The sequence below is a fragment of the Electrophorus electricus genome, chromosome 17 (genome assembly GCF_041902795.1).
Source record: "Electrophorus electricus isolate QZ-2024a chromosome 17, ASM4190279v1, whole genome shotgun sequence".
Lineage (NCBI taxonomy): Eukaryota > Metazoa > Chordata > Actinopteri > Gymnotiformes > Gymnotidae > Electrophorus > Electrophorus electricus.
In genome coordinates this window covers 6,131,500-6,155,192 of record NC_137513.1, presented here as the reverse complement: position 1 = coordinate 6,155,192, position 23,693 = coordinate 6,131,500, and the positions used below count along the sequence as shown (strand labels likewise).

The following is a 23,693-nucleotide window of genomic DNA, read 5'->3' as shown; positions in this document are numbered from 1 at the left end:
GTCAAATGGGTTAAACTGCTTCTTGAATAACAGGCGATTCCATCAGTGCGTGAAAGTCACGCAGTTTTGTGCGCAATATCCTACGATTGTCGCTCAGCCTACTTCGCTGACAGCGCGACGTCGCTGAACGAAAGAGCGCAAAATGACGCAGTCAGCTGAGCGTGCGCGACGGAGGGGGGGGGTTTGATCTCGCGCTACGAAGTTTTCGGATGTGAAACTGAGGCCGTGCGCGTCGGTTTGATGACAACTACGACAACGTTAAACGGTTTACATAGGTAATGGGAAAGGTTATTCTACTGCTCCTCTTCTCATTCAAAAACAAAGAACGTTAGTTTAGGTGCTTAACCTATAGAAAAAAAAAAATCCATACGTTAGTTAGCAACCTCGGCATCTTGCTAGCTAGTTCACTACGTTAGCTAGGCAGACAGGTTCGCTAGCCTAGCTACAAATAAAGCAGTTACCGCCCACGACAAAATAGTAGCTAAGATGTTAGTTAGCTATCCAGCGCGTCCTATAGGGATGGTCGGTTTGGTACGAACCGTCAGCATATCGCCATATTTTAGTGACGGGTCGGTTCTCGTTCAACAAGGCGCTAGCTGTTCAGATGTGCGACTACGGTGACGTTTTGTCGGGTTTTCGAAATATTCGGACGCATCCTACAACATCGCAGCACAACAAAGAAGCAGGAAGCCTACGAGCATCTGTGAGACAGTGTAGCGTCCGTCAGCAATTGGGTGTAACGGTTAATTTAAAGATAAAGGATACCGTAAAACGCACGTTGTCAGGATTATTCATCCCCGAGGTTCTTCTGTACTTTTAAGGATTTGTTCTTCGTATAAAGAAAAATAAGCACATGTCTTACGTTTATTAATAAATCCCTCCTTATTTGTGATTAATGAAATCAGATTATGTGTCTTAACACTACTCAGTTCTGCACAACGTCTAGTTATATGTCAGATCAAATTATTAATAGATTTTAGGTGGTTATATTTATAAGCTTGTTTTTTTGTTTAGCAAGTTTGCGATATTATAAACAATACACGATGCATACATTTATAGCATTTAACATCCAGAAATAAAAAGTATTACATGTAGTTTGTAGTCTTCTAAGTATGTCGCTAATAGGTTTTGTTAGCAGTTTCTAATTATGTTTGATTACGCTGCCTGAGGAGTCCTTGGGCTGACGCCGAACAGTAGACTACGTGAAATAGTCTGTTATCGAGGTTCTGTACTGCAGAGAAGTGAGAAAGTAAGCCACGTTACAGCCACCTGTTTGCATGTGTCCATTACCGTGTGTATCACGGTAAATTCTAAATTCAGTTGACATTAACATGTATATGGTTTATTGTGCCATGAATTTTTTTAAAGGTGTCTGGGAGGCTGAGAGGGGTGGAGGAGGATGTCAGGATATCCCTATTCATACTCCGGTCCATTAGGTGGCTCTATGCGCTTCAAGAAAAGAAAGTCTCGCTTCACCTTCCGTGAAGTGCAGCTGCTGCTCACTGAGGTGAAGAGGAATCGCCACATACTGGTTGGTAAGTATGGCTTACTTTTACTGAACTACTATAATGTATCAAGAGAAGAAAAAAAAAGTGAAAAACTGGCTGTATGAAAAGTGCTATATAAAGTCTATAATTATCACCATTTGCAGATTGAATATGTAGAATGTTTTCTCTGCCTCACTGTATTTGAGAGCTCAGTATGCATTCCTTTAAATATATCTATGTATAAATATTAACAGTGGACTTGGGTGTCATTACACCTCAGACTTTATATACAGTTGTGGTCAAAAGTTGAGACTGAAATTTTGGATTTCACAGTTTACTGCCTGTGTTTAGATCCTTTTGTCAGAGGTTTATATGACGTAGTGAAGTACAATTATAAGCATTTCATAAGGTTTTTAACTTTTTATTGACAAATACAGCCAGTTTAAACAAATACTTAATATTTACAGTGTTGACCCTTGTTTTAAGACTTCTGTAATTCACCTTGGCGTGCAGGATATCAGCTTCTGGGCAAAATGTTGACTGATGCCAACCCATTGTTGTCCAATTAGTGCTCGGAGTTGATCACTGTTTTTGTGCACCCTCTGAGGATTGACCACAGTTTCTAAATGGAATTGAGATCTGGGGAGTTTCCTGACCATGGACCCAAAATTTCAATGTTTTGTTCACTGAGCCACTTGGTCATCACCTTTACCTTGTGACATGGTGGTCCGTAATGCTGGAAAAAGCATTGTTCATCACCAAATTGCTCCTGGATCATTGGGAGAAGTTGCTCTTGGAGAATGTTTCGATACCATTCCTTATTCATGGCAGTGTGCTTAGGCAAAATTGAGCAAACCCACTCCCTTGGATAAAAAGCAACCCCACACATGAATGGTGGCAGGATGCATCACTGTTGGCATGACACAGGACTCGTGGAAGCACTAACTTTTTTTCTTCTCCGGACAATCATTTGTCCAGATGTCCCAAACAGTCTGAAGGGGGCTTCTTCAGAGAAAATAACTTCACCCGAGTCCTCTACAGTCCCATCCCTATACTTCCTGCAGAATGTCAGTCTGTCCTTGATGTTTTTCTTGGATAGAAGTGGCTTCTTTGTTTCCCTTCTTGAGACCATGCCATCCTCCAAAAGCCTTCGCCTCACTGTACGCGCAGATGCACCCACACCTGCCTTTTGCCATTCCTGAGCAAGCTCTGCACTGGTAATGACTCAATCCCATAGTTGCATCCTCTTTAGGAGACAGTCCTGGAGCTTGCTTGAATTTCATGAGTGCCCTAAAGTCTTCACTGCAATTGAACCTTTCTCCTTGAATTTCTTGATTCGATAAATGGTTGATTTAGGTGCTATCTTACAAGCAGCAGTGTCCTGGCCTGTGAAGCCCTTTTGATGCAATGATGACTGCACATGTTTCCTTGGAGGTAACTATGGTTAATAGAAGATGACTATGGTTAATAGAAGAAAACTCCAAGCACTACCACCACCCTTTTAAATCAACCAGCCTGCTCTTTTAATCAGCATGACAGAGTGATATCAGCTGCCTTGTCCTCGTTAACACTGTCTCCTGAGCTACCGAGATATTCATTGAAATGATGTTAGCAGGCCATTTTGTGGTAGGACTGAAATGCATTGGCTGGATTGCAGTAACTTTGTGAAAATTAAAATTTGTTCTAGTCTCAAAACCTTTGGCCACGACTGTACTTTATCTATTTATGCATTCCAAACAGGTAAATTCAACCAGGGTGTCTCGAGCGACATTAAGAAACGCACATGGGCCACCCTCACAGCTCGCATCAATGAGATCAGCGAGTGCCACCGTGAGATCATCGAGGTCATCAAGAAGTGGTCGGACCTCAAGTGCGACACCAAACGCAAAGTGGCGGCCATGAGGGCCTCTGGCTTTTCTGCAAGCCGCGTTGCCCAGGACCTCTCTCCCATTGAAACCATGGTGCACCAGATACTGCAGATGCCCGTGCCTGCGGAGAAAAGCATGCTCATGGCGAGCCGTCCCCCAGACAAGGACGAGGACAGCCGGGGTGCCCTAGTGGTGCCACTGCATTCGCCTGGCATGGCGAATGGCAGGTTGCTCGCCCAGATGCTGCCTGTGCATGTTCCTCCACCTCTGCACCCTGGCACGGCTGAAAAAGTAGACCAGGATCTGCCACTGCGTAATGTTTTAATCTGACTCTGCCTTTTTAGTGTAATGTAATAAGAGTATATGAGAATCATTATTTGTGTTTGTTTGTGTGTGTGTTTGTATGTATATGTATGTATGTATGTATGTATGTGTATATATATATGTGTGTGTGTGTATGTGTGTGTGTGTGTATATATATATATATATATATATATATATATATATATATATATGTGAATATTATAATTATTATTGCATTATTTGTCATTCTGTGTTCTTACATTGTCATCAATTGTGTTAATAGATGACTCTACAGTGCCTCTTACTGACTTCCACTTTGAACAATCAGGCATTGAAGGTAGGCTGTACATCTAGATCTTTGTACCTCATACTACAGGAGTTGCATCATGCTTTATTGCGCCTCATGTAAATGCTTTCTGTGTGGGGCTATTTTTGTATTACATTTTTGCATTTCCTCCATGACCAGACCAGGGCCCACAGATCTGTGAAGGACGACGTCAGTCTGATCCAAGTGCAATTTTTCATGACCCTCCCAGCACTGGCAGAGACCGCATTAAAATCAAAACCCAGCACCAGGTCCCCAGTGACATCACGGTTGACGTCGGGATCCCTTCCTGCGTGCCGCCCCTCCCCTCCTTGTCGAACTCTGGCACCCTACAGGTGCACCTGTCCAAGAGTGCCTCTCTTAGCCTGCAGGAGCAGCAGGCCACCACAGCACTGATGGGGGCACTGTCGCGCTCGCTTGAGTCGCTGTCGGAGTCTGTGCAGCAGCTGGCTCAGACACAGCAGGAGTTTGCACGCGACACGCTCCGTCTCCAGCGAGACGCGTTGCACGTGCTGCGGGACTTCTCCTCCAGCGCCCTGGCGCTCATGCAGGACAAGGTGAACGGGCACCCATAGCAATGCGTCTCCCTTCACCATTCTTGCGCCTGCTCAATCCGTGCACTGCAGAGGAATGCAGTGGACCAATCGAACAGTATGCCTTAGAAGGACAGAACCACATACTACTATTGGACCAGGCTTCCCTTACTGTGTCCAGGGAGATCATGGTTCTGGATTCAGATGCACTCTAAGCCCTGCTTACTGGGTGCAGAAGCCTTTGAAATAAGGCTTCTCTAAACACCAATAGAGGAGAGCAGACAGGAAAAGGGGCCATAGAACAGGTGAAAAGTAGCATTACTACAGGAAACCGTACCTCAGACGAATAAAAGCTCATCAGAGATGGCTCTATGCTTTTCAGTAATGAATGTTTGGGCCATTGATACGACCCATTTACTTTAAATTTACAGAGCTTTATTTAATGATGCAATGCAATTTAAAGCTAATTTTAAAATACTACAGTGGTTTACATTGAGTGATATTGTTAAAAAATATATTTATCTGAACTTCTCAGACAGTAAAATAGTCAACATATTGATCATACTGCCTGACTTGGATTTTTTTTTTTCTCTCTTTTTGTGCCAGTCATCCAGTTTGCCAGAGTGAACTTTTCAATGCTTCCTTCCTGAACTAAAGGTTACCATTCAGACCTTAAATACATGTCTGGACTCTATATAGAGAACATGGTTTGTAGTAAATGTGCAGTTCTTTTAACTTTCAGTATGGTTTTTGTAATTACCTTCATCTGGTCTCAATTGTGATTGACTGTATTTTCATTTTTCCTCTCTAGGTCACACTTACCATAGAATTTTCAAATATAAAGAGGATTCATATGATACAGCTTCTGCTGTTTTTGGCTGCTCTTCCAGTAATAAGGAACACTGTTAAATGTTTTCCTACTGTAATTCTACTATAAAGGTTGGAATAAATAAAAATAAACATCTTGATTCGAATGATGGGAGGTGTTTTGAGGACCATTAGCATTTTCCATAGCAGTTGCTGTGACGCTTTAAGACCCAAGTAATCGCCACTTTGTAACATGATCTGTGACTTTAATAAGTAATGGCTCTTATTCTGGGCTCTCCATAGCCACTGTTATTGCTGTTTGTTTTTTGAAAGACAGAAACAGCACAACCTTAAGGAAATCTTAAAACTGCATCAGTGCCATCGATTTGGTTTGAATATGAACCCTGAGTAGTGAGTATATTGTGCTTTTTCTGTTGGTCTATTGGGATGTAGGGTAGAGCATTTTTATGCTGTATATTTGTTTCATTTATTTCAACATATAAAGAGTATAAGATTCTGATATTAGAATGTAATTTTGTTTGGGTTGCAGATCAGTTTTTTGTGGGTAATGTTTTATTAGCCTAATGCATCATATGCATCCATACTAATAAAGTAGTGGATTGTGCTAGTGCTCAAAGTCTATATGAATACTGTCTTCTGGCTCTTCCATATAAAAAAGGAATATATGCAATAATGTTGATATTTTAAAATACATAGTTTTCAATATGTTATCCAAAACATTTTACCTATAATAAGGTTTTCATATATACTGTCTAGTAGCATTCTGATAAAAATTTGAGCCTTCCAAAGGCTTGTTGTCAGTGGTGTCATGGTTTCTTTTAGTGACTACCTGTTCAAGCTACTGCTGATTGGAGACTCTGGAGTTGGAAAGTCATGTTTATTATTGCGTTTTGCGGTAAGTCAGGCATGTAATTGAAAATCCATTATGTAGACACTGGTACAGCATATTAGACTAGATGTTGCTTGCAAATAGATAAACCCATGGCAGAGCCAAACCTGCTAATTTCATTGTCAACAGTGGCAGCTCAACTAATGCGATCCTTGAAAAGTAGCCTATAGTGTTGTTATTATTTAGAGATTTGTGGCAGATTTTGACTATAGAAAGCTGATAAAGAATGTCAATTTATACAGGATGATACCTACACTGAAAGCTACATCAGCACTATTGGTGTGGACTTCAAAATCAGGACTATTGACATGGATGGGAAGGTAGTTAAACTGCAAATTGTGAGTAAAGACAATGTCTACATTTTATTACTGCTTCACTACATAAAAGATATTTTGATCATATTTTTTTTGGGGGGGGGGGGGTCTATACAAGTGGACATAAACATTACATTTCTCATAAGTAACATGCTCTGACAAAAGTTCATTTGATCTTTTCCAGTGGATTTCTGAATGGTTATTATTTACACAAGAGCTGGTGTCCTCATTTTTATCAATATCAGTTTAGTAGGTTTACACTTAAGCTGTTATAATTTACAGTTTTTGCTAACTTCCACCAGACAAGAGTCTAAACCCTCCCATCAACTGCATGCTCTTTACCCAAAGCCCCTCTCTCCAAAGCCTCCATCCATTCTTAGCGCTTTAACTATCCTTCTAGGCATTGTGTGCATGCATAAAATAGCTGACAAACAAGGTTAAAGGTAATGCCACTAGACCAGTTAAAATTTATAGTTACATTATAGAGGACATTCACAAACTTTTTTTCTTTTAGATATTTTAGTGTTAGCTATCAAAATACAAAGACAGAATGTAAAAAAATACATAAAACCAGTTTTATCCTGATCATATTTATTTAGCTTTAAAAACAAGATTTTTCTTCATTTTATTTTTATTTTTCATCATTCTTAGAATTGAAATTAACCTTAGAAATCTCTCCCCCCCCCCCCTTCTGTTCAATTCACATCACCACAGTGGGATACAGCAGGTCAGGAGAGATTTCGGACCATAACATCCAGCTATTACCGAGGTGCTCATGGGATTATCATTGTATATGATGTTACTGACCAGGTAATTACCAGTTTGTGACATGAAAGTGTTTTTAGGTAAAAACAGCTGAGATCATAAAGGTCTTTGTGTTTGCAGGAATCCTTCAACAATGTGAAGCAGTGGTTGGAGGAGATTGATCGCTATGCTTGTGAAAATGTCTCTAAATTGCTGGTGGGGAACAAAACTGATTTAACTTCAAAAAAGGTGGTGGACTTTACAACAGCAAAGGTATCTGATCAAAGTTGTGCTTTCACCAGACATACATTGTTTACAGTGCCTTCTCTAAAGGTTAAAGATAACAACAGAAATGTGAAGCGTGTCCTAATATCCTGTGTCTCATATGTTTCAGTTACATAGACTACTGAGTTTCTTACTGAAGCACATTTAAAACAGAGGCTGTATCTGAAATTTCAAATTTGAGCATTTAAACTGGTAGATCTTTTGATGTTTGACATAACTAGAACCTTTGATTTTTACTTGTGTCCAGGAATTTGCAGAGACACTTAACGTCCCATTCCTGGAGACAAGTGCAAAGGATGCAAGCAATGTGGAGAAGGCATTTTTAACACTGGCTTCTGAAATCCAGAAGCGGCTTGGGGCAGACAGCATTCTGAATGAGACTGTTAAAATGGGATCCAAAATAAACAGTGCTCCCCTGTGGCCTGGAGGACAAAAGGCAAAAGGTGAGGAGGTCCGAACTTGCTGTTAGTGCTAACAAATTTGATATGGAGTAGGTTCAAGATAAAACTTTGTGAATTAAGATATTTCACAGTTTATAATGATGGTTATTTGTCATAGTATTTCATGCTTCCTGTCTGTTCATTTAGGTGATATGTTCTATTTGCCTTTCTTCTTTGCTAAATTTTGTTTAATAGGCCAGATAATAAGTAATGTTCCTTTTGTCTGCTAATGGTGTTTGTAATACAAGCCAAAACTGGAGCAAGTCAAAAGTTTTGCTAATATGATCAACATTTCTTGTTTGCACTTGTCAGTGTAAACAGATACACATTTACCATATTCTAATAACCTGGGAATTAAAAAAAAAATTTAAGAAACAATTTTAACTGCCAGAACTGTTAGACACAGATCATTTAATCATTTCAAAATATTTAGAGCATATAACAATCATTAAATGAACATAACTGTAAATATCACACACATAGGACATGTAATTATAACACAGACTTTTCCCTCAGAACAATGATTTTTTTTTTTCCAAACAAAGTCTTTGCAAGTATTTAATCTGTAATGAGCAAATTAGCCTTTTGTTAATCTCTGATATTTGTTGAGTAAAATAAATTACATTTTTTGGATGCTTTATATTTTTGTATCAAATTTAATGTTAGCAAAAGGTGCTTGACCAAGCTTAGAACACACAGCACATTAGCAGAAGCAAAAGAGGATGCTCTGAGTATAAGTGAGCTATTCATGAACACATTTTCTGCATTGATTTTACATTTCAAAGTCCTGGTCCTGTCTCATGACAGAAGATACAATCTCACATTCATTTCTCTACTGAACAAATGCATTAAACATATTTGTTTGTATACAATATTTGAACATTGAAGATTTCAGAAACAAATAGTCATCTGATGCTTGTTTTATTAGCTCTAATTCGTAAATTTGTCTATACTTCATAAAATAATAAATTGAATTCACATTATAAATATATTGTTTGCTTTGTAATAGCCTACTAAAATTTATCTTCAGTACATGTAATGAAGTGCAAATCAATGAAAATAGTGCCCTCCCATGGACAAAGCTCTACCATGTTTGAAGTACAAGCTATTCAAGCGAAAACATGCATACAAATCAAATATGATAATATGATATAAAGTGCATCAGTCCTAATAGTATTGATGATCCACTGCAGTAATGTTCACATGAAGCAGCTTTGGTATCCTTCACACTTCATGCTTGTTTTCTTTTTAAAAATACTTCACAGTAATGAGTACATACAGAAGAAAAAAGGAATATTTTACTATTTTTAATAGCTTCATATTGGAATAAATCTTTGTTTACTAGTGCAATGTAACTACATCTATAAATTACAATACAAAAGCAATTGCAATTTAAGAGCTAAGGTTTTTTATATCGAAGATATCCTTTTTCTCATAACCGGTATGTGAAGTAATTACATCACAGTGTAATGTTAAAACTATATTCTATGTCAGATATCCACCTTTAAAACTCTACTAAACTATTCTACAATGTTACAGTGCTAGCCCAAGCAATTGGAGAAGCAATGAGACTTACTTACTCTCAGACTCAGCTGGCCAGTCCTGCTGTGTCAGATCTGGCTGCAGACCCATTCACAGACTACAAATAATGATAATGACCGAAAGAGCAGTAAAGGTACTTCACAGTGAAGACTTCTTGCTGCGCAGTCTAGCCATGCTTCCCAGCTTTAGCTCTAATTCCTCTGGGCTTCTCTTCAAGGTGCACTCTAATGTGGAGTCTGCCCCAAACGAAATGACTGGAGGGTGGGAACGCAGGGCCATGGCCATCTTGTCATGGGGCAGGCTGGTCATGGTGGGCTGGAGCACCAGCACTTGAATTAGGCGGTGCACAGTATTGTGAAACTGTAGACCCAGCGCAGGCAGCAGAGTTTCGTGATGTTCATGAGCAAGCAGCCCAGGCTGATGGTGAACATGCCATTTAGCATGATGGGTTTTTTTTTTTGTGCTGCATGAAATGGAGCAGGTGGCATTGGCCAGGAGTAGGTCTCACAGCAGAACAGATGTAGCACCTTAAATTCAAATGCAGAATACTGGTGTACCAGGAAGGTTATCTCTATGATGGATTGACAAATAATACAGATAATGTATAGCTGCAAAACCTGGCTGGAGGGTCACTGCTCACCTCCCAGTAGTCATCGTGCAGGTTTTGCTCCGCTCTCTCCTCATAGCTTTGCCAGTCGTTATCCTGCTGCATGTAGGACGGTATGCCTCCCTGATAAGCACTTTTCCGACACAGCTTCCCAAGATAATCACCCTGGGGGTGTTTGACCCTTCTCCAAAACCAGGCCTGAGAGTGTTGCAAATGATCTTGGGCTGCTCGTCCTTGTACGCTGTTTCATGATCACCAAGGTCACCAGCAGGATCCAAAAGTTCAGCCAGATCTTGCCAATCACTGTGGAGTGGTTCCAAACCTCAACTAGGAAGTGCCTCAAAATATTCCTTCAACTGAGGGGATAAAAGACCAACAGAAGAACAGAAGGAAGGACTGGTCTAGTCAATGATAAGAATGCTTAATTTATTATCTAAAACATTGAATTATCAAATAATAAAAAGGTCATGTATAAGTTTGATATCAGGACATTTTAGCTTGTTTTGAGGTTAAGGCATTTGCGACATTTGGCAGACGCTCTTATCCAGAGTGACTTTTATGCTTTTTTAAGCTTTTATGAAAATGCTTTGTCATTTAGTCACAGAATGTACAGTAGTTTAGGGTAGCCTAAAGTTTAAGATACCATTGAACTAGAATGCTGTTGAAACAGGGATCAATGCTGACACAAGAAGTGCGTAACATGCACTATCTCAGACAACAATAAGTGCAATAACAAACAATAAACTGCAATAAGTACTATAAGAGTATGTTACTCGACACAGGTGCAAGAATAGTGGTCATTTAAATATTCCACAAAAAGATGGGTCGGTCTGCGTTTGAAGACTGCAAGGGACTCTGCTGTCCAAACAGCCAGAGGAAGTGTGTTCCACCATCAGAGAGCCAGTACAGAGAATAGTCTCGATGCTTGTCTTCCATGAGACTTGAAGCATGGTGTTTTAAATCAGGCCTTACTTCGAAGGTGCTTGTGGTACTTCAGGTTCGAAATACTAGTGGTATGGATCAGGCTTTGACCATTGACATGGTCATGTATAGAGGGGCTGGTCCATCTTTGGCTTTGAATGCAAGCATCAAAGTTTTAAATCAGATGCGGGCAGATACTGGAAGCCAGTAAAGGGAATGCAGAAGCAGAGTGATGTGTGAACTTTGGAAGATTGAAGACCAGTCGTGCTGCAGCACTCTGGACAAGTTGTAGAGGTCTGATGGCTCTTAGAGGAAGACCAGTAGGAGTGCATTGCTGTAGTTTAGCTTTTGAGAGAAAGGATTGAATCCTTCGTATGTTACAAAAGAGAAATCTGCAAGACTGGGTCAGATTTGAATTATGAATTGAGAATGACAACTGGTTGTCCAAAATTATGCCAGGCTATGAGCAGCTTCAGATGGTGATACCAGGGAGTTCTTGAAGGAAACTGTGCAGTCATGGTAAGGGCTGGGAGTTCCTGGGATGTACAAAAGCTCAGTTTTACTCGGGTTGAGCCTCAAATGGTGGGCTGTCATCCATGACACAATGTCAGTCAAGCATTTTAAGATACCTCTGGAAACCTGCATGTCGGAGGGTGGGAAAGAAAAAAAGTAATTGGGTGCCATCAGCATAGCAGTGGTAAGAGAAGCCATGAGAAGATATCACATCACCAAGAGCACAAGTATACAAAGAAAAGAGAGGAGGGCCTAACACTGAGCCCTTGGCAGACACCGGTGGACAGTCTACATGGATTGGACATGGATCCTCTCCATGTTACCTGATAGGACCGTCCCTACAGATAGGACTGAAACCATTTCCATACAGATTCAGTAGCACTAAGGCTGGAGAGAACAGGGAGCAAAATGTTGTGGTTCAATGTGTCAAAGGCTGCCGAAAGGTCCAGAAGAATCAAGACAGATGACAGTTTGGCAGCTTTGGCAACACAAAGTTTCTCCATCACTGCAATGAGGGGTGTGAGGGCCTGTGAGGTACACAGATGTTTGAATATAGTATGCCCATTAGAGTTTAATTATCTAACCCTGAACAAAAAATCTTTTGGAGTTAACATTTATACTGTATATACCATATATTTGGTACTTAGACATGAACATATATATTTTCTTTTTGTTCTTCTTTTGCAAAATAATTTCTTTTTACTAAAATACATATCAAGCTAGCTAGTTGTATTTACATCTACTTATGAAAACTTTTCATAGATTTGCATTTTTTTGTGTGTATTGTGAAGTCAAAATACTCTTTTTAATCAAGTTTATTTGTGAGGAAATGAATCCACATTTTGCTCAGTCATTCATTTTTGGTTACTTGGTGCACGTCTCATCTCTAACTTTCGAGATTTATTATTTCCTTTAAGCCTAAAATCATCTAGAAAAGAGAAGCATAGTGTCTGACAGACAGGCTTCAATTCCTGTGCTGATAGCTGATGTTATTACTAAGGAATTACATTGCCGTTCCTTAGATAACTTAGTACACGAGTAGTTTTTTTTTTAACCTTATGCATTTCTCTTCTCCTCCTCTAGCTATTTTTTGGAATGCAAGTTTTACTTCTAAGTCATTATTTCTTTGATGTTGCAATACCTTTACCCATGCATGGTTTTAGCCTACTCCACGGATACCTGCAAGTGGCATTAGAATGTAAAAAGGCACAAAGATGAGGGGAGGTACTTACCTTTGTGTAATTGTCCTCCATTTGAAAAAAATCTGACAAACTGCAAATATGCAATGAGCATACCTACTTTGGCCTCCACTAGACCCGAGTTGGGAGACTGAGCTGACCAAACATATTCAGGCCTTCAACCTCAAACTGTCATTGTACCGTATTCAGACATAGACCCTTTACAAACATAACAAAGATTTAAAAGTACATTGCGTAGGCAACTTCTTTGAAATTCATAAACAGTTAAACAAAATGTTTAAAGGAACCTGTTGGAATAATGGAAACAAGTGATAATTCATTAAACTGTTTTACCTTTCCCAAAAACATCATTTAAAACCACTTAACCTGTAATATTCCATGTCAGACATGAATGTTACAGGCTATACAAGTTCCACCTTCCCACAGTCAAAATAAATTAAAAAAAAAATTATATATATATATATATATATATATATATATATATATATATATATATATATACACATACATACACACACACACCATCAAAAACTCTTATGGCCATGCTTTTTTTATCTAGATTTTCTACAAGACTGCTCATCACTTTTAAAATAATATTGGAGCTTTCCATGAAAGATTATGTAAATTCTGAAACGTATATACTATTCATCATAATTAAACAAAATGTACCTTCTTATTAACATTATAAATTTAATTCATTTGCGTTTACCTACAACAGAAACAAACTATTTCAGTACAGTACCGTAGAAGCTATAAACAAACCAAAAAAACATTAACAGAAGGACTGCGCTTGTGTCTTTTCTCTTTTCAATCTCCCACACGTCATGTTCTTTTTTTTAAAATACGTTTATCCGTGACCATAATCACATTCTTGTGACATTGCCGTTGCGTGAGCTCACAGAGTCACGTTTCCATTTAGCGCATTTTCTCCGCGTCGCTTGCGTGAGCGTTCCTGCCCTGCGCAGGCAATCCCGACATCTCGGCAGCAGACAGCAGATGAAATGGTTTGGCCCTGAGGGTTACAGGAAGTTGGAGCAGCTGCCATGTTTAGCTGCTTTGTTGTAGATTTCTTGTAGGTTTCCTGCAGATTTTTAAGTGTTGCAATGGAGCCGAGCTGGAGTTCATTTTTATTTCAGGTAAGAGAAATATCTTAAACAGTTCGGAGCGAGTAGAAACGAGTGGCAAGCGTAAAGCCTGCGTGCACCGCCAACGTTTCACGTCTAAAACATTAATTTTAGGTAAATCTATTCAAGCAAAACAATGGTAGCTAGCTAGGTAGCTAGCTTAGCTAACGTGCCATCTTACGTTAGCTAGCTAGCAAGTTTAGCAATCTAGCTGGTTGGTTAGCTCACTAGCTAGCCACATCAATTCCAGACTTCCAGCTGTGAAGTATGGGGGAGACGCTTGGGGGATTCTGATCTTTTTTTGCTCCCCTGAAATTTCTGCTGGCTCGTTTTGCCTTGTGTTAGCTACGCAGCTAGTGGCGAGCTACTTACTTTGGCTTGGCAGCATATACTTTTAATGATGTGCTCATTGATTTAATAGTCCACTGGTGTATCGCACAGCACAGCCACCGTGGCCGTGTCGAAAAGAAAGAAAACAGACGTCGTCATACTCTAAAAGCAAGATTTGTTTCTCGCTTTAGTCAGCCTAGTTACCTTTTAGTTATCGTCGCTGCAGGGGGAGATGTGTTAATGCTACCAACTTTTTCTTCGGCAGCGCATTTATTGCATTTCATCCGGCGTCGCAGTCCCTTTTTGTATCGAGCGTGGAGATCTCGGGGGAAAAAATCTAACCTAGCTAGCTAGCTATATAAATTTATAGTTGGCTAGCAGCTGTGATCCTGTAACTACCTCTTTGCCCCAGTTACCCTGGCTAAATTTAAGACGGCGCTCGCGGGTTTCAGTTGGAACGCAAACTTCTTTTCCTTCCTTCTCACGCGCTGCTTTCAAAAAACTAGCATCCGCGGGCTCGAGGAGGAATTCCAACTATGTTCAGGCTACTTTGGGCAGTGCTGACAATTCTCGTGCCCACTGCCAACAACCCTGGCCTTTTTGCATGTATATACTAGATCCCGTTAGACTTACCCTTTTAGCTAGATGATAATTAACGTAACCAGGTACGGCATGGCTTCAGTGACTGCTTTCCTGGCGGATATGTATGGTGCATGTATAATGAGCTCATTTCTGTACACAGTGTTACTCCTGCTGCGATTGCTAAACGTGTGGTTCAGCTTTTAAAAGTCACGTCCAAGTACGCGGAATGATTTAGCATTATCCAAAGTTTTGCCATCAGGAAGAAAAGACTTGCTCTGCTTGCATGGATGAGAGCCTTGATGGGATTTTTGAGCGCGCGCGCGCCGGGCTTTTTTTTTTTTTTTTTTTTTTAACCCTGCTTGTGTAATAGAAAAATACGCAGTTTACGGCCTGTTCCTGATATTCAAAATGCTTCCTTAGAAACCTAAAGTGAAAAAGAAGTTTAAGTTCTCAAACATTTAACTGATAGTGTAGGTTCTTGTATTTGAGCATTCTTGGTGTAACACATTAACTAGAAAACCTAAGCCTGATATCCAATGGCTATAATATACAAAGATGTTTGTTTGTTTGAATTTGACCTGTGTGTGTGTGTGTCTGTGTGTGTGTGTTTTCATTACTAGAAATAGGCTATGTCTCATTCTACCAGGTTAACATGGGGCCAAAGTCCTTACTTAATTACTAACTAGCTGAGATACAAATCCCTTTTCAATTACACCCAACTTGCAGAAACATGTTGCCCAATTAAAAAAAAAAAATCTTTTGATGATCATTATAGAAAGCCTTTAGGCTGTGCCACGTAGGGATCAGTGATGGCTTTTATCTGTGAGAAAATCCGAGAATGTGTATTGGTTATTTTGGTTGATTCCACCCTTGTGGTGAAGCACCTAATGAGACCGCAGTGTAGCGCGTCGCCCGCATTGTTAGTGAGGCGTCTGTGCTTATTCATAAGTGCGGCATTGTCCGGCTCCCAACAGGCGTCTCTTAATCCGTCTGTAGCAGATGAGGAACTTGCCCCGGATTCTGGTCCCACAGCAGAGCAAGTGCAGCCACTGTTATGGACAATGACTAACCAAAGAGAAAAGAGGCAGGTGAAAAAGTAAGATAACAGGGGGGAAAAAAGCCTGTAAGGCTGTTATCCTGTTGGCGTCTTCAGACAAACCGCAGTTTGAGTACCCCTCTACTGCAAACTAGTTAAAAACACAATTTGGAAGCAAACAAGTGACTTAACTAGTGAGTACAATTGAATGCTTCTGTTCTCCTCTGGATTGTTACTGACAGTGATCAGAGTGTGATAAAAGTGGATCAGAGTGTGACTCATCAGTAGTGAGGAGGCCTGGTGCTGTCTGGCGGCTCGGTCGCGCGTCAGGCCCCTGCTCGTACGGGTACGCCCCCACAGATCCGGCCAGTGTCTCGCTCTCTCCACTTAATACTCTGCCATAAGATGAGGCATCCAGTCACATTCTGTAGCGATTTTAATGTTTTAGCAGTTTGCCGTCTAGGCGGATGGACAAGCTCCAATTTTGATAACTGCCTTGCTTTTTGTCATATGAGCTCTCAGTGTGTCAGCTTTAGCAGGCTGATTTAGAACGCTGAAGTCTTTCTCTCCATGTTATTGCACACAGCCTGGGCAATATGTAATCATTTTACTAAGTCCAGAAATTTCTTTAGCCTATAGGGTGGTATTAGAACTAGTGAAACATGCCACTTTGTTCTGCCTTGTACTGTCAGTGACCATTACCGAAGGCCACATAACTATGGTGAGACTTGTCCCAGCGCTATAGAGGGACATAGTGCAGGTTACTGATTACTGTAGCCATTGCTATTTTTCACATGAGAATAATTGTATTCATGAAGGCCCTTCCCCAATGCGCGTTCTCTCTCTCTCTGCCGTGACCAATTGGACAATGCAGGCAGCTGCAGAATAGACAGCCTTTAATGATAGTGTAGTCTTTCAACTGTTAGCCCTGGCCCCCAGAGTCCCTCTTGAGCTTACGCACTGTTGTCCTCTCCTCGTTTTGTTTGTTTCTCTCTCCTCATTTTTCTTTGTTTGTTTGTGTGCTTATTTTCTGAAATGTAAGAATCAGTGTTTGATACCTCTGGGAGTCGCACCTTAACGACCCTGTTCCAGTAAACCCATTTAAAAGTAATAAGTAATGACGCAGTAATTTATTAATTTGTGTTTGGTTCTGGGCTTGTTGGTGACGTCCAAAGTGGCTATGTGATGTGTAATCACACAGGGAGTTTCACTAACTGCCTCTGCTCTCTTGCCTACTCGTAGTACAGTGGTAGTAATAATGTAAGCAGAAGAACCCTCTGAGCTCTTTGCCTCCTATGGACTGCCTGTCCATAGACTCATTTTACCAGCCGTGCCGCGTCCTCGCTGAGTGCTGGGACTTCAGTGGCTTGATCTGAATCACACGGGCAAGGTAGGGTTGGCACTTCTCCGTCAGCCGGAACAGCATGTGCCTGGCAAGGCCAGTCACATGAGGAACTGCTTTCATCGCGGTCACGGATCACTTTACATGCTACAGATTTAGGTTCGTTGGTGGCAGCGTATGCTGTATGCTGCGTGCCAGGCAGCGCAGCAGGGCTAAAGGACGTCCCTCTAGGATGTTCCCCTCGCACTATATACAGTGGCGGCTTGATTTTGAGTTTCTAAAAATGATTTTAGCATTTTACCACCTGGGTGAGGTCTGATTTTGTTCAGCATTTATTGTGCTTCAACTGTGTGTGGATTAAACTCCTCAAAAGCTCTGTCTCTCTCTCTCTCTCTCTCTCATATCCTCACTCTGCATCTTGCTGGGTCTCAGTCAGGGTGGATTGTTTTCCAAGTTGCACAGATGCTCTAGGGATGAGTCACTTTCTATTTCCGATAAAGATTTACCGCCATCACTCATCTTTTGGCTTTCTCTTCCAAAACTCCATCCAATACCAGCATAGTTCTATTATGCTGCATTTATTTAACAGCCAAATTGTACAACTACTAGTCTGACTGGCCAGTTTTAAATGCGCCGTCAGACATGTTGCTGTGATCCTTTTTTCAGCACTTTTCCAAAGTAGTGGTGATGTTGCTTTACCCTTGGAATGCAGAAAAGCTGATTCATGCTTATGTATAGGAGCATGTTGTGAGTATAATGCATTTGTGGTTGTGATATTGTTAATTAAGAGGAACCTACAAAATAAAAAGGTTCTAAATACATAAGCTTCATTATTCCAGCTTATGTTATATACCAACTTTGTTTTGGGGCAGGGTGTCCAGTCTTCAGGAATGTCTTCATTGATCTATTTTGGACATAAAATGAAGATCTTTTAAATATTTGTAGTAAAGGTGTTTGACATGTTGTTTCTCCCATCAGCAAGCGAATGAAGCCCTCCACCACCAGCATCAGGTGGGCCAGAACAGCCTCCTACCATTGCTCAACTCGGGGTCTGAGCCGCAAGACCAGAAGCCTGTGCTCCCCATCCCACTGGATCAGAAGCCCCCGGTCAGTGCTGCCGAGCTCCTCAAGGACAATGTTGCCAGTGGGGCGGGTGGTGGTGGGGGCGGAGGAGGGGGCGGAGGGGGCCCAGTGGTGGTTAAGAAAGAGCCCAAGTCCAAGACCCCCTTCATCTGCGGCTACTGCAACAAAGCGTTTCGGGACAGCTATCACCTGCGGCGGCATGAGTCCTGTCACACGGGCATCAAGATGGTGTCGCGGCCCAAGAAAGCACCCACTGCGCCCACCATGGTGCCGCTCATCTCCACGGTGCCGCGTGACAGCAACGGCAACCCCTCGTACGTGTCCACGGTGGCGGGCATCCTCACGACGGCCACCACGTCTGCCTCGGCGGGGGTTGGGGTGATGTCTGCCCTGCCCCAACAGCAGCAAGCCAGCGTGCCCAAGAAGCCACCTAAACCTGTGAAGAAGAACCACGGGTGCGAGATGTGCGGCAAGGCCTTCCGCGATGTCTACCACCTCAACCGGCACAAGCTGTCGCACTCGGACGAGAAGCCGTTCGAGTGTCCCATCTGCCACCAGCGCTTCAAGCGGAAGGACCGGATGACGTACCACGTGCGCTCGCATGACGGCGGCGTGCACAAGCCGTACGTCTGCTCCGTCTGCGGGAAGGGCTTCTCCAGGTGGGTGGGGCAGCCGATGCCAAGGTTTGGATTAATGCACCGCGCTTGAGCGATGCAGAGGAAGTCAATTGATGGCCTAAATAACGCTTTTATAACAGGGTCCTAATGGTCCTGTTCTCAGTAGTTTGCGAAAATTGCCAGGGATAATGGCTTCTTCCTGGTTGCTGCTGATTTCAGTGATGCTCCTCAGATTGTGTAGTAACTTAGTACTGCACAAATACGTATTTTGCCTATTTTTTATAAAAACATTTACTGTTTAGCTTCTGTTGAGGTACATGTCTGTTATTGCTAATATAGCCTCTTAATTTACATTTTCCTTTCTTGCTATTCTTTTTCTTTCTCTTAAGCCCCTTGAGCTGGTAAAATGAGATATTGGAGAGCGCAATAGAACCTTGTCGCTCAGACCTTTTTCTTTTCTTCCATCTCCCTGCAGGCCGGATCATCTCAGCTGTCATGTAAAGCATGTTCACTCCACAGAGAGACCTTTCAAATGCCAAGTAACGGTAAGAGCCAACGTCACCTAAAGCGGCCTCGGGCTTTGGAGCAGAAAGTCTGTGGGAATCCTTTGTGTTCAGTAGGGCCTGTTTGCTTCACTGCTTACCATCCTCGTGGAGTTGCAGTGAACACTGGAGAGTTGCCAGTTGTTTTTGTTTCCACACCGAAGCTAATTAAAAGCACCAGGCCTCAAATACCAATGGCACCAGATTTTGGTTCTAAATGTGCAGTCATCGGGTCATATTCCTTAGGTAATATCTGGCCAAGATCTGTGACATTTTAATGCAAGTCAGTTTTCTTGACATTAGAAGGAAGTCTGAATTTTCAACCCATCTGGCTGTTTCATAAAAGTATATGAGGAATATCAAGCCAGCGTGTTCTTCCCCTGCTAAAGAATGCTTGATTTACTTAGCAGGTAGTGGTATGCAGACTGCACAAAAGGGTACAGATGAAGTGAGCCATGTTTGCAACATTGTCACTAAGTAATGGGTTATTTCCAGAGTACAGTGTTCATTTCCCTAAAGACTTGTATTCTTAAGACCCGAGGGAGGAATACGTTGGTGAAATAAACCTATAGCTCCAGGTGGCAAACCTAGTAATAGAGCTGATGTATTACAAATATGAACGCTACTTATTACACAGGTATACCTCTAGGTGTCTCTCACATGCTTTAATAATGTGGTGGTGGTAGGACACAGTGCTGTGTACAACGTTTGTCCTCCAGTAGAGGGCTGTAGTGCCCTGACAAGCTAATTCCGTTTTCCCTGTGACAGGCCTGCACGTCCGCTTTCGCCACCAAAGACCGCCTGCGCTCACACATGATCCGCCATGAGGGCAAGGTTACCTGCAACATCTGCGGCAAGATGCTGAGCGCCGCCTACATCACCAGCCACCTGAAGACCCACAACCAGGCCGGTTTCACCTCACCCTGCAACAAAGGTATGGCAGGCCCTGCCCCGACCCCGACCACGCTCCACCAGGTCATCACCTACTGAAGCCTCTGGTTTGGCTGCTGTGGTGCTGCACGTTTTTTAACATTTTTTGTTTATTCTTCTTGTTCTTTCCAGACACTAACAACGTGTGCAACTCCGCCTCAGCCACCCCTGTCACCGTAACGGCCGCAGCCAGCACCGCGAGCATGAACCGCGGCACGGCCAGCAACGCCGTCACCATCGCCTCCAACACAGTGAACATCACGGCTCCTGTCAGCCTGCAGCACCCGGTCACCATAACCGCTCCGGTGAACATCGCCTCGGTCAACATCCCCGCCACGGCGCCCATGAACATCGCCCACCCAGTGGCAATCACCACGCCCATGCCCATGAACATCGCCGGGCCACTCAACATCGCCATGAGGCCCATGGAGAGTATGCCTTTCCTCTCCCAGGTCCTGCCCTCCTCACCGCCCTGGTAGAAGCTATCGACCCCTGACGTGCATCACTCTCTCTCCCACCCAAAATTGTTTTATTTCGAAGCCTCGTCACCAGTTCTGGTCTTCCTTTGGTAGCATGGTTCCTGTATAAGGAAAAGGCATGGAAGGCGGCAACCTAGAAGCTATGAGCTAGCATGACCAGACCGTAGCAGTGGCAGATGAGCTGTGAGTGTGAGTGTGTGGTGTCCTGTTTCTCTTCCTTATGGCTGTAGGGTAAGCAGATCCAGGTTGTTTAGAGTTTAGTGAAGTAGTTTAAGAAAGGAAAAAAGTAGGTAATGCATGGAGTGGGGGCCTGACATGCTGTATGTTTGGTGATTTTCACTTTGCTAGTGCCAGAAAATCTCTGCCAGTAGCCATTTGAAGAGGAGCAAGTAGCTCCATCAAATAGTGTGACTGGTAATAACGGTTTTGAACTGTGAGGACTTTATTTTTGTTATTTTAGCTTGCTAATCAGTATTTCCTAGGTTTATGCATTGAGTCTTGTACTACAAAAGGGAGACACTTCCATTTGTGGAAGACGATTATTATTTTTTTTAAATAATACTGTTGACAAACTGTTTTGAGGTTATTCTGGTTTTACCTTCAGTGTAAGCCACTTACAAATGTAGCTGTTATTCTAGTTAAGTCATTTTTGGAGATGGTCATTCCTGGTAGAAAAAAAAAATACTGTTTTGAATAGCTGGGATGTACTTCTGCTTAGTGGGTGTTGGAAATAACAGTAGCGATTTGACACACATCTTGCACTGAAAACATATCTGATTGGCAGTATTATGAGAGAAAATGTTTTCATATCTTGAGCTTCTTTGTTTAGATGTCAGGCCATGTACTGGCCATATTCCCTGAAAGTGGTCCCTGAGATCTTAAAAGATTGATAATCTTCTGTACTCTTCTCTCCTGTCAGGATGAGGGGCTGTATTCCTATGGACCTTTGCTCAGGGTCTTTGCTGAGAGAATCCTACTCATTTGACACTCATGTTGGTAGAATCTTGCCTAACACTCTTCAGAACGTGGCTTTTGGGGGGGGGGGGGGTTGTTGTTGTTGTTTTTGCTTATTTAATACACTAAACCATTGCCTCCTTATTGTCTGAAACTTTGAAGTCCCATATAGGTCCCATTAGTCTGTTAAAGTTGCTGTCCGTTACATGGGTCGAAGATGAATCTGGTTAAATTTATTAGGTTTTAGGTCCGTGTGTATGCCTGTTTTATTTTATTTTTTTCTTTTTAACAGTTAAACCAAAACTGCCATCGTTTTTCAGGTTTGTTGACCTGGTTTTTATCCATGATGCTCATTTCTGCTCCAAATGACTATAGGAGGTTAGGAACTATAGGAAGTAATGAACCAAGGCAAAGTATTTCATCCATTATGGATGGCAAAAGCAATATCAAGATTAAACTGCTAATCCATTCCATTGTCTTCTGATCAGTTAGAGGGGTGGGTGGTATATATATATATATTTTTTTTTAATAACTTGGCCTTCTTATCCTCATTGATCTGATAGTAAATTGTGCATTTATACAGTATCAGTACACATTTATGTTTAAAACTGGAAGCAAGATTTAGCTAAATATAGTTATTTGTTGATCAGAGACTTAATGGATGGATGCGGGGGGTGGGGGACAGATTTGACTGTGAGTTTAAACCAAGCCTAAGTGTTACCGGATGTTTGGTTGTTTTGCTACGAAAGGGTCTCCCCATTTGACCTCAGAGTAGCATTTCCATGCATTGCATGAACGTCTGTAGGAACGTAGCACCTGAAATTATTTCTTTATGCCTGTCTTATCTGTGTGTGTGTGTGTGTGTGTGTGTGTGTGTGTGTGTGTGTGTGTGTGTGTGTGTGTGTGTGTGTGTGTGTGTGTGTGTGTGTGTTCAAGAGCCATCTTGTTTTGGCTGAGCTTTGAAAACTGGAATTTGAAGATTGATGTGACTGGTTAAAGACATTAGAGAACATTTGGCTTTGGAGTGTGCTTGTACTTAACATTCATCCTGCCACAGTGACATCTTTCTGTGCCTGATCTGAAAATGCCACATCGGAACATGTCAACTGTCCAGTTTACCACATTTGTTTGAAGATTTTTTTTTTTTTTACATCGGTTTTGCTTTGGAGAATGTCATGTGTGAGGAAATATGAAATTGTCATTAGGCTTTTCCTAAATATTGTTTTGAGTGTTTTATTATGCCTTATGCACCAACAGTATCTTTTAAATGAACTTGTTTGAATAGTGAGGGGGAAAATATTTTCAGTTTTGCATCAGAGAATGAAACTAGTTCAGTCCTTTTAAAATTTTGATGAATTGGCAAAACCACATGAATGCCAGTGAATGTATATCTTTGTATAAAACATTTAGCTCAGCGGATGTGGTAGTTATGTTAGACATGTGCAAGGAAAAAAATTAAATAACCTTTTATAAAACTTTTTGTATTAGAACATTAACATTGATAATTTTGTATATATGAAGACTAGGCTTTTTTGGTTAGCAGAAAGGTAAAACATTCCTACATTTTTTAAATGTATGTATGTCAAGAACAATTATGTAAACACAATGTTTTATGTGCCTTTTATTTGGGTTGTCTAAATAAAAGAAAACTGTAAAACATTTAGGTAATCCTTGAATATTAATCTGAACTCCTGGGCTGTAGTCTTCTTACAGATCGATAGTGTGGTCTGGCTGGCTCACTGATTTTACAGAGTGCACATTTTTACTAAGTTCATATTGAAAGTGGTTATAATAAATACATTTAAAAAATAATTTCGGTTTTCCCCAGGAATCATTATGTATCGCCCTTATAAGCATAAAGGAGGAATACGTTTTG

General features: G+C 41.5%; 3 protein-coding genes and 1 pseudogene across 13 annotated transcripts; 3 read left to right on the top strand and 1 right to left on the bottom strand.

Moving 5' to 3' along the window:
* The first annotated feature begins 124 nt into the window (after positions 1 to 124).
* On the top strand, positions 125 to 5,490 carry LOC113589164 (uncharacterized). Of its 9 annotated transcripts, none has more exons than XR_004776892.2 (7): positions 125 to 275; positions 1,369 to 1,535; positions 3,228 to 3,668; positions 3,942 to 3,995; positions 4,125 to 4,540; positions 5,123 to 5,223; positions 5,328 to 5,490. XR_004776892.2 is itself a non-coding variant. In XM_035534152.2 (7 exons), the coding sequence occupies exons 2-6, from the start codon at positions 1,400 to 1,402 to the stop codon at positions 5,141 to 5,143; spliced, it is 1,068 nt and encodes a 355-aa protein (XP_035390045.1). In that variant the 5' UTR covers positions 125 to 275; positions 1,369 to 1,399; the 3' UTR covers positions 5,144 to 5,173; positions 5,328 to 5,490. The 9 variants fall into 9 exon arrangements, 4 of the variants coding, with proteins under 4 accessions (XP_035390045.1, XP_035390041.1, XP_035390046.1 ...); XM_035534152.2 differs by having other exon boundaries at positions 5,123 to 5,173; XR_004776895.2 differs by having other exon boundaries at positions 126 to 275; positions 4,125 to 4,821; positions 5,123 to 5,173.
* On the top strand, positions 5,419 to 8,656 carry zgc:171927 (ras-related protein ORAB-1). The gene is made up of 7 exons (XM_027028672.3): positions 5,419 to 5,557; positions 5,657 to 5,734; positions 6,167 to 6,239; positions 6,476 to 6,571; positions 7,262 to 7,357; positions 7,433 to 7,564; positions 7,824 to 8,656. Exons 1-7 carry the CDS (start codon positions 5,490 to 5,492, stop codon positions 8,043 to 8,045), a joined length of 765 nt encoding a protein of 254 aa, XP_026884473.3. The 5' UTR covers positions 5,419 to 5,489; the 3' UTR covers positions 8,046 to 8,656.
* A 7-nt stretch (positions 8,657 to 8,663) lies between these two features.
* On the bottom strand, positions 8,664 to 10,841 carry LOC145651809 (uncharacterized; annotated as a pseudogene). Its single transcript, XR_014117832.1, has 2 exons — positions 9,597 to 10,841; positions 8,664 to 9,273 (listed from the first exon to the last, which is right to left on the bottom strand). The product of XR_014117832.1 is annotated as an uncharacterized LOC145651809 (transcript).
* Positions 10,842 to 13,710: 2,869 nt separating this feature from the next.
* Positions 13,711 to 23,476, top strand: vezf1b (vascular endothelial zinc finger 1b). 2 transcript variants are annotated; one of them, XM_081699918.1, is made up of 5 exons: positions 13,711 to 13,934; positions 18,191 to 18,918; positions 19,388 to 19,457; positions 20,223 to 20,388; positions 20,517 to 23,476. In XM_081699918.1, the coding sequence occupies exons 1-5, from the start codon at positions 13,902 to 13,904 to the stop codon at positions 20,861 to 20,863; spliced, it is 1,344 nt and encodes a 447-aa protein (XP_081556044.1). In that variant the 5' UTR covers positions 13,711 to 13,901; the 3' UTR covers positions 20,864 to 23,476. The 2 variants fall into 2 exon arrangements, with proteins under 2 accessions (XP_081556044.1, XP_026877287.2); XM_027021486.3 differs by having other exon boundaries at positions 13,713 to 13,934; positions 18,191 to 18,954.
* The last annotated feature ends 217 nt before the right edge of the window (positions 23,477 to 23,693 follow it).